A 13,689-nucleotide genomic window follows, 5' to 3' on the forward strand; every position below is an offset into this window, starting at 1 on the left:
GAAAGAACTCGGTACTGCTCCCCATAAATCTCTCTCACACACCACATCCCGCCTCCCCAAACTAGGGATTTCCCACCCCAGGCAGCACTGGTTTTATAATATTCTCCTTCCTGGTGCCTCTGATGTGGCAGTAAAATATGAGACCACCCACAGAGATGGAAGCTTTGTGGAATCAAGAGCTTCCCCCTCCCCCTTCCCAGGGCCAAGGATTTGACTGATTGGCTTGCTTATTCAGGGAGCTCATTATGAGAATAAACATATCAGGGCATTAGGAAGAGGTCCGCATTAGGGAGACAGAGCCCTTGGGCACAGTAAGGGTCACCCATTTTGCCTGAGGTCAAACGGCCAGGAAATTAGAGAGGCAGCAACCCCAGCCCCCAAGGCATCTAGAATTCCAGACCATCCCTACCCTTCCCTCTGCCAGACAGAACTGTTCAGAGGCAGCTGAAGCCTGAATGAGCCTCCGGCAAGGAGGCAACAGTCTGTGTGGCCTGTCAGGAGACAGACTTCTGACTCCTGGCCAGGCAGGGGGATGGACCGCCTGACCCTCAGCTTCAGCCTGAGTTGTCTGGCAGGCCCTGCAGTAAACATTCCAGAGATGGGCAAAACAAGTGTTTCTCCTGGGAAGGTGAGTCCCGTGGAGGCCAGAGCTGCTTGGGTGGTATTGGTGTAGTGCAGCGCGTTCTGGGTTCTGGGTTAGAATCTTGACCAGGGCTGCCGGTGGTGTGCGTGGGACCCTGAACGGTGACCCCCACATCGTAATCATTGTGGACTTGTAGGTGTGTTTCTACAGTGTACCAGTAGATGGCAGTAGAGCGTCTTGAGCGCAGGAGACACCACGGCCTCTCCCTGGAAGACATTATTCATTTCCCCAGTCAGCAAACATTCGTTAAACATGCGCCTGTGCCCTGGCACGTTGTGCCGGATACTGAAGATCCAGTGAGTGTTGAGACACGGTTTCGGGTTTCCAGGGAGCTCACAGACTAGGTAGGTGTATGGGGGCAGAGGACAGGCAAACAAGTGTAATTCCAGCATGGGGTGATATGTGTCATATGGTTGTTAAGTACTGCACCTCGTGAGAATCCAGAGGAGGGACATCTAACCCAGCCTTGTTAAGGGGGTGCTTTCAAGGAAAACTTGACTAAATAGGTGGGGATCTTGGAACATGAGAAAGAGGTAGCGAGAGAAGGGAGAACAGCATGTGCAAAGGCTCAGAGTCATAAAAGCATAGGAATCACAGGAAGTTGAGTGTCCATGAGGTGGGCAGAAAACTGAAGAAGAAATGGGCCATAGGTCAGCAGGGTCCAGATTATGAAGGACCTCGAGGGTCTGGACTGAATCCCAGAAATCTTAAAGCACAAGATCACCGTTGCCACTTAGAGGCTCTGTTTGAGCCTGCTGGGACTGCTTCCGGCCCTACTGCCCCTCAGGGTCGACTTCGAGGTCAACAGGAGGAAGGATGTGAATGGCTTGCTGGCCTTCTGTACCAGTGCCGCCTATTTACCATCATCGTCAGTCACTTATTGCACAGATGGGACAGATCAAAGTGAGGTGAACGGTATTTCTGATCTGTAACCTCCAAGAGGGTAGGATTATGTTTGTTTGTGGGTCTCTGCACATGGCACCCGTAGCCACAGAGTAAACACTCGTTGGTTCTTTGTTGTCATTGTTGATTCTGTTTTGGGCCCTGGGCTGTATACTTTGGAGCTTTCAACGTGCTGGGAACCTTTCTAAGTGCTTTGTATGGTGTGTCTCATTTAATCCTCACAACACCCCTGTGGAATAGATACTGTGATAATCCCCACTTCCCAGATGTGGAAACAGGCACATGGAGAGCCTCAGTGTTGAGTTGAGTTACCAAGGGGTGGACAGCGAGTGAGTGGTGGTGCTGGGATTGCATCCAGGTAGTCCGGCCCTGAGTCCAGTACACTCTACTCACTGCCCTGTGCATAGAGGACCAAGTGAATTTCTCACCACACCTTGGCTGGTGGACCTTATCACCACTTGACAAATGAAGAAACTATGACTGGAGGGGTTAAGTAACTTTTCCTAGAATATGTAGTGAGTGAGTTGTAGAGCTAAGATTTTGCCCAAACCTGTGTGATTCCAGATCCATGTTCTTTCCAGTACACCAGTGATTGTACTCATTGGTTGCCATCCTGAGGTCCCAGGCTCACATAGTACTTCTTTTAAACTCAAGTGATAGCGTCATCTGCCTTAAGTCCTACTCTGGCCCTTAAAGCTATACCCCTCCTGACAGCAGAATAGGACCCTGCAGATTGCACCCTTAGATCATGCAGTGGGTAACCAGAATTGTAGAATTCCCTGCCCATAGGGACCCAGGCCCAGTTCCAGGGCCTGTGTAGGTCAGTTCCCAGATTCATTCTCCCCAGGGATGGCCAAGACACCGTTGATGGGTGTGGGCGAGGAGATGGAGCTTGGCCTCATGGGCTGAGCCATCCACAAGCATGCATAAGAAGCCCCAGTGATGCAGGACAGAGAGGAGGTGAGAGGAGAATGAGGAAGGTTGATGGGAACCAAGAGCTGGCAACCCACATGCCACCACATTCTGGGTGGATCTCCAAGAATTCCAATATGTTTAAATTATGATCCTTCCAGGTCACTATGAAGTTGTATTAGTCAAAGAGGGAAGACAAACATGCTTTACTTAAATGTTTGCTAGTTTAATCAATTTTAAATATGCGGTATATGATACATAGGCTTCCATTTGTTCTTTTGTCCCAGGCTGTACAAATATTAGAGGTGAACTTATTCCAGTGCCTGGAGTTTGCCAGCACTACGTTCCAGGATTCACAGTAAAATTCACAAACTATGTGAAAAGATTCCCTTTGCATGAGGCTGGCTGCACACACATTTTGTCAAAGACCATCCTGGTAAAAAAAATAAATCTTGCTTTTAAGTCACAGTAACAGCTCCTGTTCCTACTAAAGTCCTACCTAGTTGTCATCTAAGCCTGTCAACATTGTAAGAAAAAGTAGCATTAATATTAAAGCTGTCAGGCAGTAACTCGGGCAGTCTTAGAAAGAGATGAACTCCATTGCTGTCAGCTAAATGTAGGTAGAGAGACCCTTCAGAAGTAGACAGACTGCAGCTTGGTCAGAGAAATTGTAGCAAAGATTCTTTCTTTCGTATATGGAAGGTTGAAATAAGAGATAGCAACATCCATGTTCCAGGGAAAAGAATAGAAGAAGAAACTAAGAAAAAGATTCTTGAATGTAATCCATAAGATTACTGATTAGAACTCAATCACATGGCCACACCTAGCTGAATGGAGGGTTGGGATATACATTTCTTGGTGCCAATCTATAAACTCTCTTACTGTGGAAAAAGAGGAGAATGGGGGTTGGGAGCAAAGAGCTGCCTTTGCCCCAGAGAGGGTTTATGGAAATGCTTAACACAGTGCTCAGATTACAGCAAGTCACAAAGAGCTATTAGTTTCATCAGACCAACAATCAAAAAAAGCAAATGGAAACTTGTGTTATTTTTGCTTTGAGGAAAAAGATCTAAACCCAGGAGCACTCCAACATTTGCTACTGTTTCTCAGGGCTGAGCAAAAGCATAGGTGTGGAAATGGAAGTCCAGGATTCAAGCCACTTAGGCAATATATTTCATCTCTCTGGGTTTCAGTTTCCTTGTCTATAGGATGGAAATAATAATACCCACCTCATGGTGGTGGCTGCAGGCATTAAATGAGAAAGACTATAGGTTAAAACATATAGTACAATTTGTAGCACAGAGTATGTACTCAGCAAGTGTTTTTCCCCCCATCTATTTCCTCAATCATTTATTCATTGAACAAATATTTTTTCTATTCTATTATTTATTTTTAATTTTAATTTCTTTTTGTTGAAGTACAGTTGGTCTACAATGTTATATTAATTTCTAGTGTACAGCATAGTGATTCAGTTATACATATACATATACATATATATATATATTCCTTTTCATGTTCTTTTTCATTATAGCTATTACAAGGTATTGAATATAGTTCCCTGTGCTATACAGTAGGTCCTTGCTGTTTATCTACTTTGTATATGGTAATTAGTGTCCTCAAATCCCAAACTCCCAATTTATCCCTCCATCACGGCACTCTGGTAGGTGTTGAGAATAGAATGATGAGTAAGATAGATTGCTCATGACCTGAAGGAGCTGTTTTGTAGTTTGATAGGACACAGGCATGAAACCTAGTTACTTATTGTAAGTAATTATAATTGCAATAAGTGCTGTGAAACAAAAGTAGAGTATGAAAAGAGAATTTATATGAGGGAAGAGATGACTAAAGCAAAGATTAGGGTGCTTATAGAAAAAAATGGTCAAGTGGATGGATTTGAGAAATAATTAGAATGTAGGATCAACAGAGATAGGGAGAGAGACAGAGGTAACAAGAATGAAGTCTGTGTTTTTGCCTTGAGTGATGTGTAAATGGAATGCCATTTACTGATAATGGGAAGACAGAAGAGGAGGTTTAGAGGGAAGATAATAGAAGGATGGTTGGATGGATGGGTGGACAGACAAAGGGACAGATGAGGTCTGCTTCATTGGACAGATGGACACATAAAGCAATGAGTGGATGGATAGATCAATTTAATAAGTCCTGTATGAATTATATAGGGTTTAAATAAAAATAATCCTGCACTATTTACTTATGTAGGATTCTTTATCTCTTTTGATCCTTAAAATAATGCTTAGAAATATATCACACAGGTATTTATATCTTCCTTTTACGAAAGGTATAACTGAGACACAGGGAGGTAAAGCGACTTGGCAGAACCAGAACCTGAGTCTCTAGTCCTTCCATCCAGTACTCTTTCACCTCTCCCGCACAATACATATAAATAATGGGAAAATCATCAGTCTAGGTGGGAGAAGAGAGCTGGAAGGTAGGGAATGTGCACCCCTGGGGATAAGGTCTTTGGGAGAAGGGAGAAAAGAGTGAAGCAGTTTTTACTCAGTGAATTTCTTCTTCTCCTTTATAGGGCCAAGTATTTCCATGGAAAGAAGGTGAATGGAGAGATTGAGATCCGAGTGGAACAGGTAGGTTGGAACTGAGTCTTTAGCACTATTGCCCTGACCTTTTCTATAATTGGAGTCATTCCCAGCAGCAGGCTTGGTCCCCATCCTATGTGGCTGTCATGAGCCAATTTACCAGAAAAATCCTGGCTTATACCTGGGAATCTTGTTAAATTCCAGGATTATGTAGTCCAATGGTTTTCAACCTTTTTGTTTTAGCAGCAGAACCTTTCTTCAAGGGAAATCTCAAGTAGAAGCCCATTCTCAAAATAGAGACAAGTAGAGCTTCTCTGATGGAAATGGGCATAGGGAGCCTGAAAGTCTGTCTGCTCCATCCTGTTCCGCCTCCCTGCATTCCCCACCATGGTCCTTGGAACCACTTGGGATAAGAAGCACAATATAGGAACACAATGGGTTTGAACCTATCTCCCTCATTTTCTAAGTATTGGGCAAATGGTTCTTTCTGTGTGTTATTTTCCTTGTGTCGTTGTTGTTGAGATTAAATTATGTCAAGCCTCAAAAGAGATTAGAATCTCGAATAGCGGCTCTTGTTGTTACTACTAGTATCAACATCCATGCCCCTCATTTTGTGGGAAAGGAAGCACAGACTTGCCCAAGGCTGCATATGAGATCAGTTGCAGAATTAGGATGAGAATTTGAGGTCTCCAGATCTAGGGCTCCTCCCATTCATTCAGTTAACACTTGTTGGGGACCAACTTAATGCTAAGCACTGTGCTCGGCCTGAAGAGAGCACATCAGAGCATGGGCTCTTTATCTAGACTCTAGTTTCAAATCCCAACTAACTGTGTGATGTTGGTTGAGCAATAGTTGAGCTCTGTGAAGCTCAGTTTCTTCTTACAATTGGGGTAACACAGCATCAACTTCACAGAGCAGCTGTGAGGATCAAATGAGTTCATCCATGAAAAGTACTTAGAACAGCACCTGGCACATATCAGTACTTTATAAATGTTACCCATTTGTCATAATCATCATTATCAAAGGCAAACAGTTAATAAGATAGAAAAGGTCCCTGCTATAAGATGAACTCAGAAAAGCACCACAAGAAAATAGAGAGGTGTGACTTTTCCAGCACTCTTTGAGTTTGGTGTGTTGGAGGAACCGAAAGCCTTTTTGGGCATCAAATTTGAGTTGGCTTAGTATTAAAACACCTACAGCTTGAATTTCAATTTGATCCTGTGGCTTTCAAGTCTGTCCAATGTCTACTGGTTTTCCTTCCATGGCAAATAACAGGTTGTTTTTGTTCACTTAACGAGTATTTGTCAAACGTCTACTGTGGTATTCACTAACATGTGGGGAACAAGGATATAGAAGCAGAGGCTCTGTCCCAAAAAGCCTGTGGTCTAGGAAGGGAGGCAAGATAAGTCTTCACAGAACCTCAACACAGGAGGAGTCCAGGAAAGAGGGGTCCAAACTTAGTGCCACAAGCACCAGAGGCCACAACTAATTGATGGAGTCAGAAATGGCTTCAACGAGTGGGTGGTATTTGAAATGGATTTTAAAGGGTGAATAGGATTTCAATAAGTGGAGATGGCAATGGAAAGAATGTATGAGATTGAAGCAGCATAAGGAGACTGGAAGTACAAGGTGTGGAATGATGTGGGGACACTGTCTTTCCTTGGCCTCCACCTGAACATCCTCCCAGAGTCCCTCTCAGAGAAGAGTGCCACCATCTACCTTCTGCCTTAGCCAGAAACCTGCATGGTCTCCTGGATGCCTCCCTCTCCCTCCACCACTGCACTCATTCAATGGCCAGATGCTGCTGACTCCACACCCCACATCTCTCTGTCCATCCACTTCTCTCCACTCCCATTGCCTTCATCCTTGGCTGAACCATCATCAGCTCTCATCCAGTCTTCCTAATCAGTAGCCTCCTAATTTCAACTTTTCATCCACTTTCAATTTATTTTTTGTGCTAAAACCAGAGTGACCTTTCTAAAAAAGCAAATTAGATTTTTTTAAAGTGTTAGTTTCAAAATTCATTTCTCAAATGTCTCCTTATCTGAGCTTTCCCACTCCATTCTAAATCAGGTAACCTGTTTATTCCCTTTTCATAGCACCCCAGCTTTTCCTTTCTAGCCCTTATCTGGGTTTTTAACCACATAGTTAGATGTGGGATGATTTGCATGCAGGCAGGGACCATGGCTGTTTAGATCTCGCTCTGTTAAATAACACAGGGCCTGGCACATACTAAAATGGAAGCAAATATTTGCAGAATGAATAACTGATGGATTCCACAGATTCCAGGCTATGGAGATAAATCACTGTTCCATTCAAAAATTTGAGTTTTCCATAAACCATCTGGTAAATGCTTGGTTGCCAGCTTAGCTAGCCCTGTCTCATTACATTTGTGAAACCTTCAGGGGCTTGTTTTAATTTTACCTTTTAATATCAGTGCTGCCCCTGGCCCAACATATGGGTGCAAAAACTATAAGCAGGAGCATCAAAGGGAATTGCCCTAAGAATAACTCACCCAAGACACTGGGGACACTCAGCTAGTCTATGAGGGCTACAATCAAGCTGGAAAATGTTGGCTAGTTTAGAATCATCTTGATTTTCAGTCATTCCCTCCATGTCACCCAGAAGGCAAATTAGCCAGGATACCAATTAGCAGGTCATTTGGGCATTTTTCTGTGGAAGATATTCCTTCCTAAACTCATTTTAGAGTCTGAATTGTTTGTCTCCTCCCATCTGGATCAGTGGGTGGGTCACATAAGCATCCCCCCTAGGAATCTCACATGCATCCTCTAGCGCTTAGGAAAAGCCTTAGGATGGAAGCCACTGTTTAGTCTGAGCTGGCCTCACATTTTGGAATTCTGTCTCCCAACTAAGGGCCAAATTAACCAGATAATTGCACTGTCTGGGTTTTGCTGGACAGAACGAATGAGTTAGTTGTGGTTGGCCTAGAGGAAGCCTCCGCCCCTTCTCTCCACCCTCTTTCCCCAGTTTAAAAACTGTTTGCCTCAGCTTTTGCAGAGCCAGAAATCAAGAAGCCCTGGGGAGGCCAGTGGGGGGAACTGCCTCATGTTGCATTCCATTACCCAGAATGCCCTGTTGGCTCTGCGGGGCCTCACAGCAGTGTCCTAGAAGGGCCTGAGAGGTTCCGGCCAGGGTGGTTGGCATGTCAAGCTCTCCTCTGTTTATTTTTGAGGCAAAGGGTCTCTTTCTCCACAGGTACAAGTCACCCCTCTGTGGGACTCGGCAATGAGGTTGATGAATGGATTAATATCAAGTAGACTCACAGTTCTGAGACTAGCAGGACTTGGTGGGACAGAGCCTTTGGCTTCATTCTTATCTAATAAAGAAGGCTGAAATTACAACAGTCAGTCTTTCCTTGGTGTTAGTGGAGGTACCAAAACATGAGGAATGACAGTGTCTTGCTCCTGCAGATGGTGAGAAAGATGAGAGAAGGTGAAGATCCTTCTCTTTTGAAGCTGGGCAAGCACATATTTCCATACAGTGGAGTCTTGTTCTTGTGTGATGTTGGAGTTGAGATGGGGTGGGGAAGATGTGTATGGATCCCAGAGAAGGCTGTTGGTTGGAGTCCTGTTTATCTTCTGCCCTTTATCTATTTCCTTAACTAAAATGTCTTCTGGAATCAAAGATGGAATTTCTCTCTTTAAATATTTTAAACATTCAAGATCGCTGTGTATGTTTTTTCTCATACCCACTTTAGCCTATCATCCACACTTCTTTCTGGGGCAACGTTTCTTAGAGTGGACTTAACTGTAGATATTGACATAAAGGCCATGTGATATTTCAAGAAACAGTAGTCAACGAGGTAGAGAAATAGAGATTGGATGTTAATGCATTTTTGTGGATTGGTAACAGGTGGGACATCACCCCCGTCAGGAACTGACTACTTGATAGTAATACACCTTAAGAGAAATACATCTAATGCTTTGCCAACGAGCTCGGTCTGCCCTTGGCTCTGTTCTGTTTCTCCTTCTTAACAGTGATTTATTGAATTACATTTGCCGATGACTTGAAGTTAATGGGAGCAAGAGTACTGGATTAAATTTGATACGATCAAACTGAATGGGGATACAATGTAAGGTCCCATTCAAAAACTCAGCTGAAGAGGAGCAGGATTGGGGAGACTTAGCTTATTAAAATAGCATGAGGGAAAAAAAGACCTGAAATTTGAGTTGAACAAAGTCTTAATATTTGTGAGAGGAAGTATGGTATGGAGGTTAAGATTGTGGCTCCAGAGTAAGATAAATTAGAGATGGAATTTCAGCTCCACCATATTTTAGCTGTGTTGACCTTCCACTTATAACATCTCTAGGCATCAGTTTCTTCATCTGAAAAATGAGTATAATAATATCTACCCCCTAGAGTTAATGTGTGGAGTGAATGAGTCAGTGTAAGTATTTTGTTTGGCATAGTTTCTGGCACATATATTAAGAGCTCAGTAACTGTAGTTATGGTTATTACTCCCCCCAAACCTAATGCCACTGCAGGCTTCATTATCAAAGTACAGCATTAGAGTCCAGGAAGGTGATGGTACACACACACACACACTCTCTCTCTCTCTCTCTCTCTCTCTCTGTCTTTCTCTCTCTCTCTCTCTCACTATTCTAGTTAGACTCTTGTGAGAGATCCAGTTATACCGTCCTACTGGGAGAAGGTAGTAGCAACCTGGAATGACTTCTGAAGAGAGTGGCTGAAGTGAGAGAAGCAAAGAAAATCAGTGTAAGCAACTGAAGATGTTTAGTCCAGAGAAAGAGAGGTCTTTGGTAGGACCCACTCTATTCTTTGTAAATATCTACCACCTGAATGAGTGGTTGAAAAGAGTTATAGCTACCATATGTTGAGTACTTACAAGATAAGGATAAATGCTTTTTGTTGTTGGGATGGACACTGTCATTGCCTCTATCTTACAGAAGCTGAGGCTCAGAGGGAATAAGTGGCTTTCCCAGGGTAGCCTGATTTATAATTGGCAGGAGCCTGTTTTTGAACCCAGACAGTCTGAATTAAGAGTCCCCCTCTTATCTACTACATTTTTCTGCCAGTGCTGCAGATATCAAGAACAATAACCAAGTGTATTGGGTAAGTCACTTTACATGCTTAATCTCATTCCAACCTACTATAGCCCTTTGAGGTGGGTACTATGACTCTCCCCATTTGGTAGATGAAGAAACTAAGGCTCAGAAAGGTTAAAAACCCTGCTTGAAAGAAGTGCTAGAAGAGGAATTTGAATCCAGGTTTCATCTGCATTTGTGCTGAGCCACCAGCCTATATGGTTTCCCTGGATTAGAGTTCAGGCTAATGGTATAATCATACAACATGATGGATTTCAACTTGGTATAAACAGGAACTTCAGCAGTGCTGAGTAATGATGAATGGACCACATCCTTTTGGTAGGTAGGAAGTCCCTGTGCTGGAAATGCTCCAGCAGAAACTAGATGGTTAATTTGGGAAATATTTCATAGGAAATGTATGTACCTAATTGGAGATAGCTTTTATTATTTTTTTTGCATAAAGGTAATATATTCAGCTAGTCAAAAATTGAAAAAGTAAGAAATGGTATGTGGTGAAAACCCTACCTCCAGCCATGCTCCCATCAGGTCTAGTTTTCTTTGACCATTCATTTCACTGTTTATTAGCCAGTTCATTTAACCATTATCCCTTGTTCTTTGGGCAACTTTCCAGAGAGATTTTAAATGCAGTGGTCAAATACACATATATGTATATTTTCTTTTGCTTTTCATTCATGGTAGCTGGTCAGAAAAAAAAAATAAAGCATTGTAAGTATTTCAGAGGAGTATTGAATAAGGAAGATTCATTCCAAATGGGTCAAAAGGGGAAAATCATATAACCCAGAGCCACAGCAGTTCTCTGTTCACTGTTGTCACTGCCACTGCTGGGTATGCCACTATCACCAGTGCAGAACCATGAGCCTGCACTCCCACCGATGCTGCAGGAATTGCACCAACCTGCTCTAACTGCTATTGCTGTTAGTGAAGCTTTTGTTGTTACCCCCAGAAATGGAATGGTTGCCACCATCTTCCTAACATCAGCTCTTGCATGCAGATCTCCCATTGGTCGAAATTAACTGGAATCATGTCAAAAGAACATGGGAATTGTAGAGTTACGCTTTCAGCTCCTGTAGTGCAGGAGAGAATGTAGAAGGATAGACGTGGGGCTGTGTGGCAGTAGACAGTAAGAGGCACAATCCATCCCTTTAGGTGCTTATCATCCACACATACCCTTCTGCTTATCCACACTGTTCTGCACTCTGACTTTTCACTTAATATATCTTCGGGTTTATTGCATGAAAGTATGTGCACAGTTGCGTCATTCTTGTTAATGATTGTTGAGGGTAATCATCTGGATATACCATAATTTATTTTCCATAATTTTACTGTTATAAACAATGCTAAACCTATGGCATTTCAAACATTTGTTTGTAATATCCATAGGCTTCCTTTCTAGAATAGAAAAACTGGTTATAGAAGTATTGCATGGAGTGAGTGCTATAATGCACCTTGAGGAATAAAAGACTTTTCTTCTAGCTGCTGGCATTGATACTGAAAGACAGCCATCAGCTGTCAGCCCTCATTCAGAAGTGACTCACTAGGGTGACATCTCTTGTGATCCTGACTAACACAAGATATAAAGACCTAGATCCTTTACTCCAATTTGAGACAGCTCTGAAGGGCCATCCCAGCTTCAGAGCTCTCTGTGGAGTTGGCGGAAGCCTCTGCTGAGATAGCAGTACAGCCTGATTTCTCCCTCTGCCCAGTGCTGCTTCCTTCCATTTTCTTCCCTTCCAGTGGTGGTGATTCCCAGACTGCTCCCTAATGTACCTCTCATAGGCTAACGTCCATCTCAGAGTCTGCCCCCTCGGACATTTAGAAATCTCATAGGTATTGCTAAATTACCCTCCATAGCAGTTGTATGGATGATCTATAGGATCTTTTGGATCTGGATTTCTCGGACTGTACATGACCCATGGGTTCTGGAGATCATCCTGCACAGAATGCTCCCTTGGTTACAGCCCAAGCATTGATGCTGAAGTCTGAAGTGCTCCATAATTTGATCTTCCTATTTGACCTTCTTATATTTGAAATTCACCAGAGCTTGCCGTTTCTCTGCAGGGCTGCGTCCAGCAGAACTCTACCCGCTCTGATCCACTAAGCCTTGTTTTGTTAACACAATCCTCCAAGATTTATTTGTTTGGCTTGGCTTACCCTGACCTCAGACGTTCTGTTTTGTATTATTTTTAAAAGCGTGCAGGTCTCCATGGAGTTTTTTTTTCTTTTCAAATCTAAGAACCAGCTGGAGGAATTAAAAAAAAAAAAGCAGGTGGGTCACTAGAGCTATTAGCTGAAACATAACTCATTAGAGGAGCAAGTGTTTCTCTCCTTAAACATGACGTTGATTGATGTGGGTTTATCACCATCCTGGGTCTACCTTTAGGCTCACTGACTTAGAAGGCAATAGGGAAATGGATAAAAAAATAATAAAATAATTGGTGATGGTAGCAAAATTTTATTGAATGTGGACTGTATGCTAGGGGCATGTTATGTCCTTCCCATGCATGAATTCATTTAATCCCCACGATATGCCTGTTGCTGAAGAAACTGAGGCTTGGAGAGCTTAAATAAATTACCAAGGCAAGGTCTCACAGCAAGGAAGAATGTGGGGGATTTGAACCCAGGTTCAGCCAACTCCATGGCCCTACTTCTTTACTGAAGTAGATCTATCAGCGTATATATTGGGTCTTGAACTTGCCTTCATCAAGGTTTTTGCCTTTCCTCTTTGTTCAGGCTCTTTGAGCACATAATTCCACCATCCCTTCCTATTTCTCCCTACTTACTTGATCTACTGGATAAATTACAAGTTCTTAGGAGATGTTCTTCCAGCAAAAGACTCCTCCTTTCCTGACTAACCCTATTGGCTCTCACTCATTATTTGATGTTTCTGGCTTATTGCTGCATAGTTAATGATTCTGCTTGTTCTTTGTTTTCCCTGAAGAGTTAATGTTTGCTATTTGTCTTGAAGTGTAGCTATATGTCTTCAGATTACATGAATAGTGTTAATAGCTCAGACTCTGGAGCCAGACCACCTGGGTTTAAATATCAGCTCTGCCATTTCCTGAGTGATCTTGAGGAAGTAATTTGACTTTTCTGGGCCTCACTTTCCTCATATGTAACATGAAAATAACAACAACAACAACAATATGTATGTATAAAGTTGTTGTGAGAATGAAATAATTTACCATGTGTGAAGAACGCAGAGCAGATCCTGGCATATAGAAAGTGCTCAATGAATGTTAGTAGCTAGTTTTACAGTCACCTTCACATCATTGAACACATGTTGTCTGAGTAGTTTCTAGGTTTCAGTTTCTGGGATTATTCAGAAGTGAAAAGGATATAAGCCATGCACTAAAGAACTTTGCTGTGTAGTTGGGGGATAAGAAATATAAACAGTTCATGCTTATAGATTTTTTATTAGTGATTTATTTGTTTGTATTATTGATATATATATCCAATAATATTTTCTATTGAGACATGGCACTCAGTTGGTACCTGGTGTGAATTTCCAACTTTTCCTTAGTAGGAGAGAGCACAGGTCCTGGTCAAGGTGTCCAATGAATGTTCAGTAAGTGTGAGTGGATGGATGATGTGGCGC

The 13,689-nt window shown here is 42.7% G+C and overlaps 1 protein-coding gene across 5 annotated transcripts in view; it reads left to right on the forward strand.

Annotated features, from left to right (window-relative positions):
- SYN3 (synapsin III) overlaps window positions 1-13,689 on the forward strand; it is a 447,532-nt gene that overhangs the window by 49,945 nt on the left and 383,898 nt on the right. For all 5 annotated transcript variants that reach the window (XR_012078446.1, XM_006205854.4, XM_015240613.3 and 2 more), the window contains exon 3: window positions 4,998-5,055. Coding sequence is in view for 4 of the 5 variants with exons in the window: in XM_006205854.4 (XP_006205916.1) it covers window positions 4,998-5,055 (58 nt within the window). In the remaining variant the exon portion in view is untranslated. The remainder of the gene's footprint in view (window positions 1-4,997; window positions 5,056-13,689) is intronic.

The sequence above is a fragment of the Vicugna pacos genome, chromosome 12 (assembly GCF_048564905.1).
Source record: "Vicugna pacos chromosome 12, VicPac4, whole genome shotgun sequence".
Taxonomy (NCBI): Eukaryota; Metazoa; Chordata; class Mammalia; order Artiodactyla; family Camelidae; genus Vicugna; species Vicugna pacos.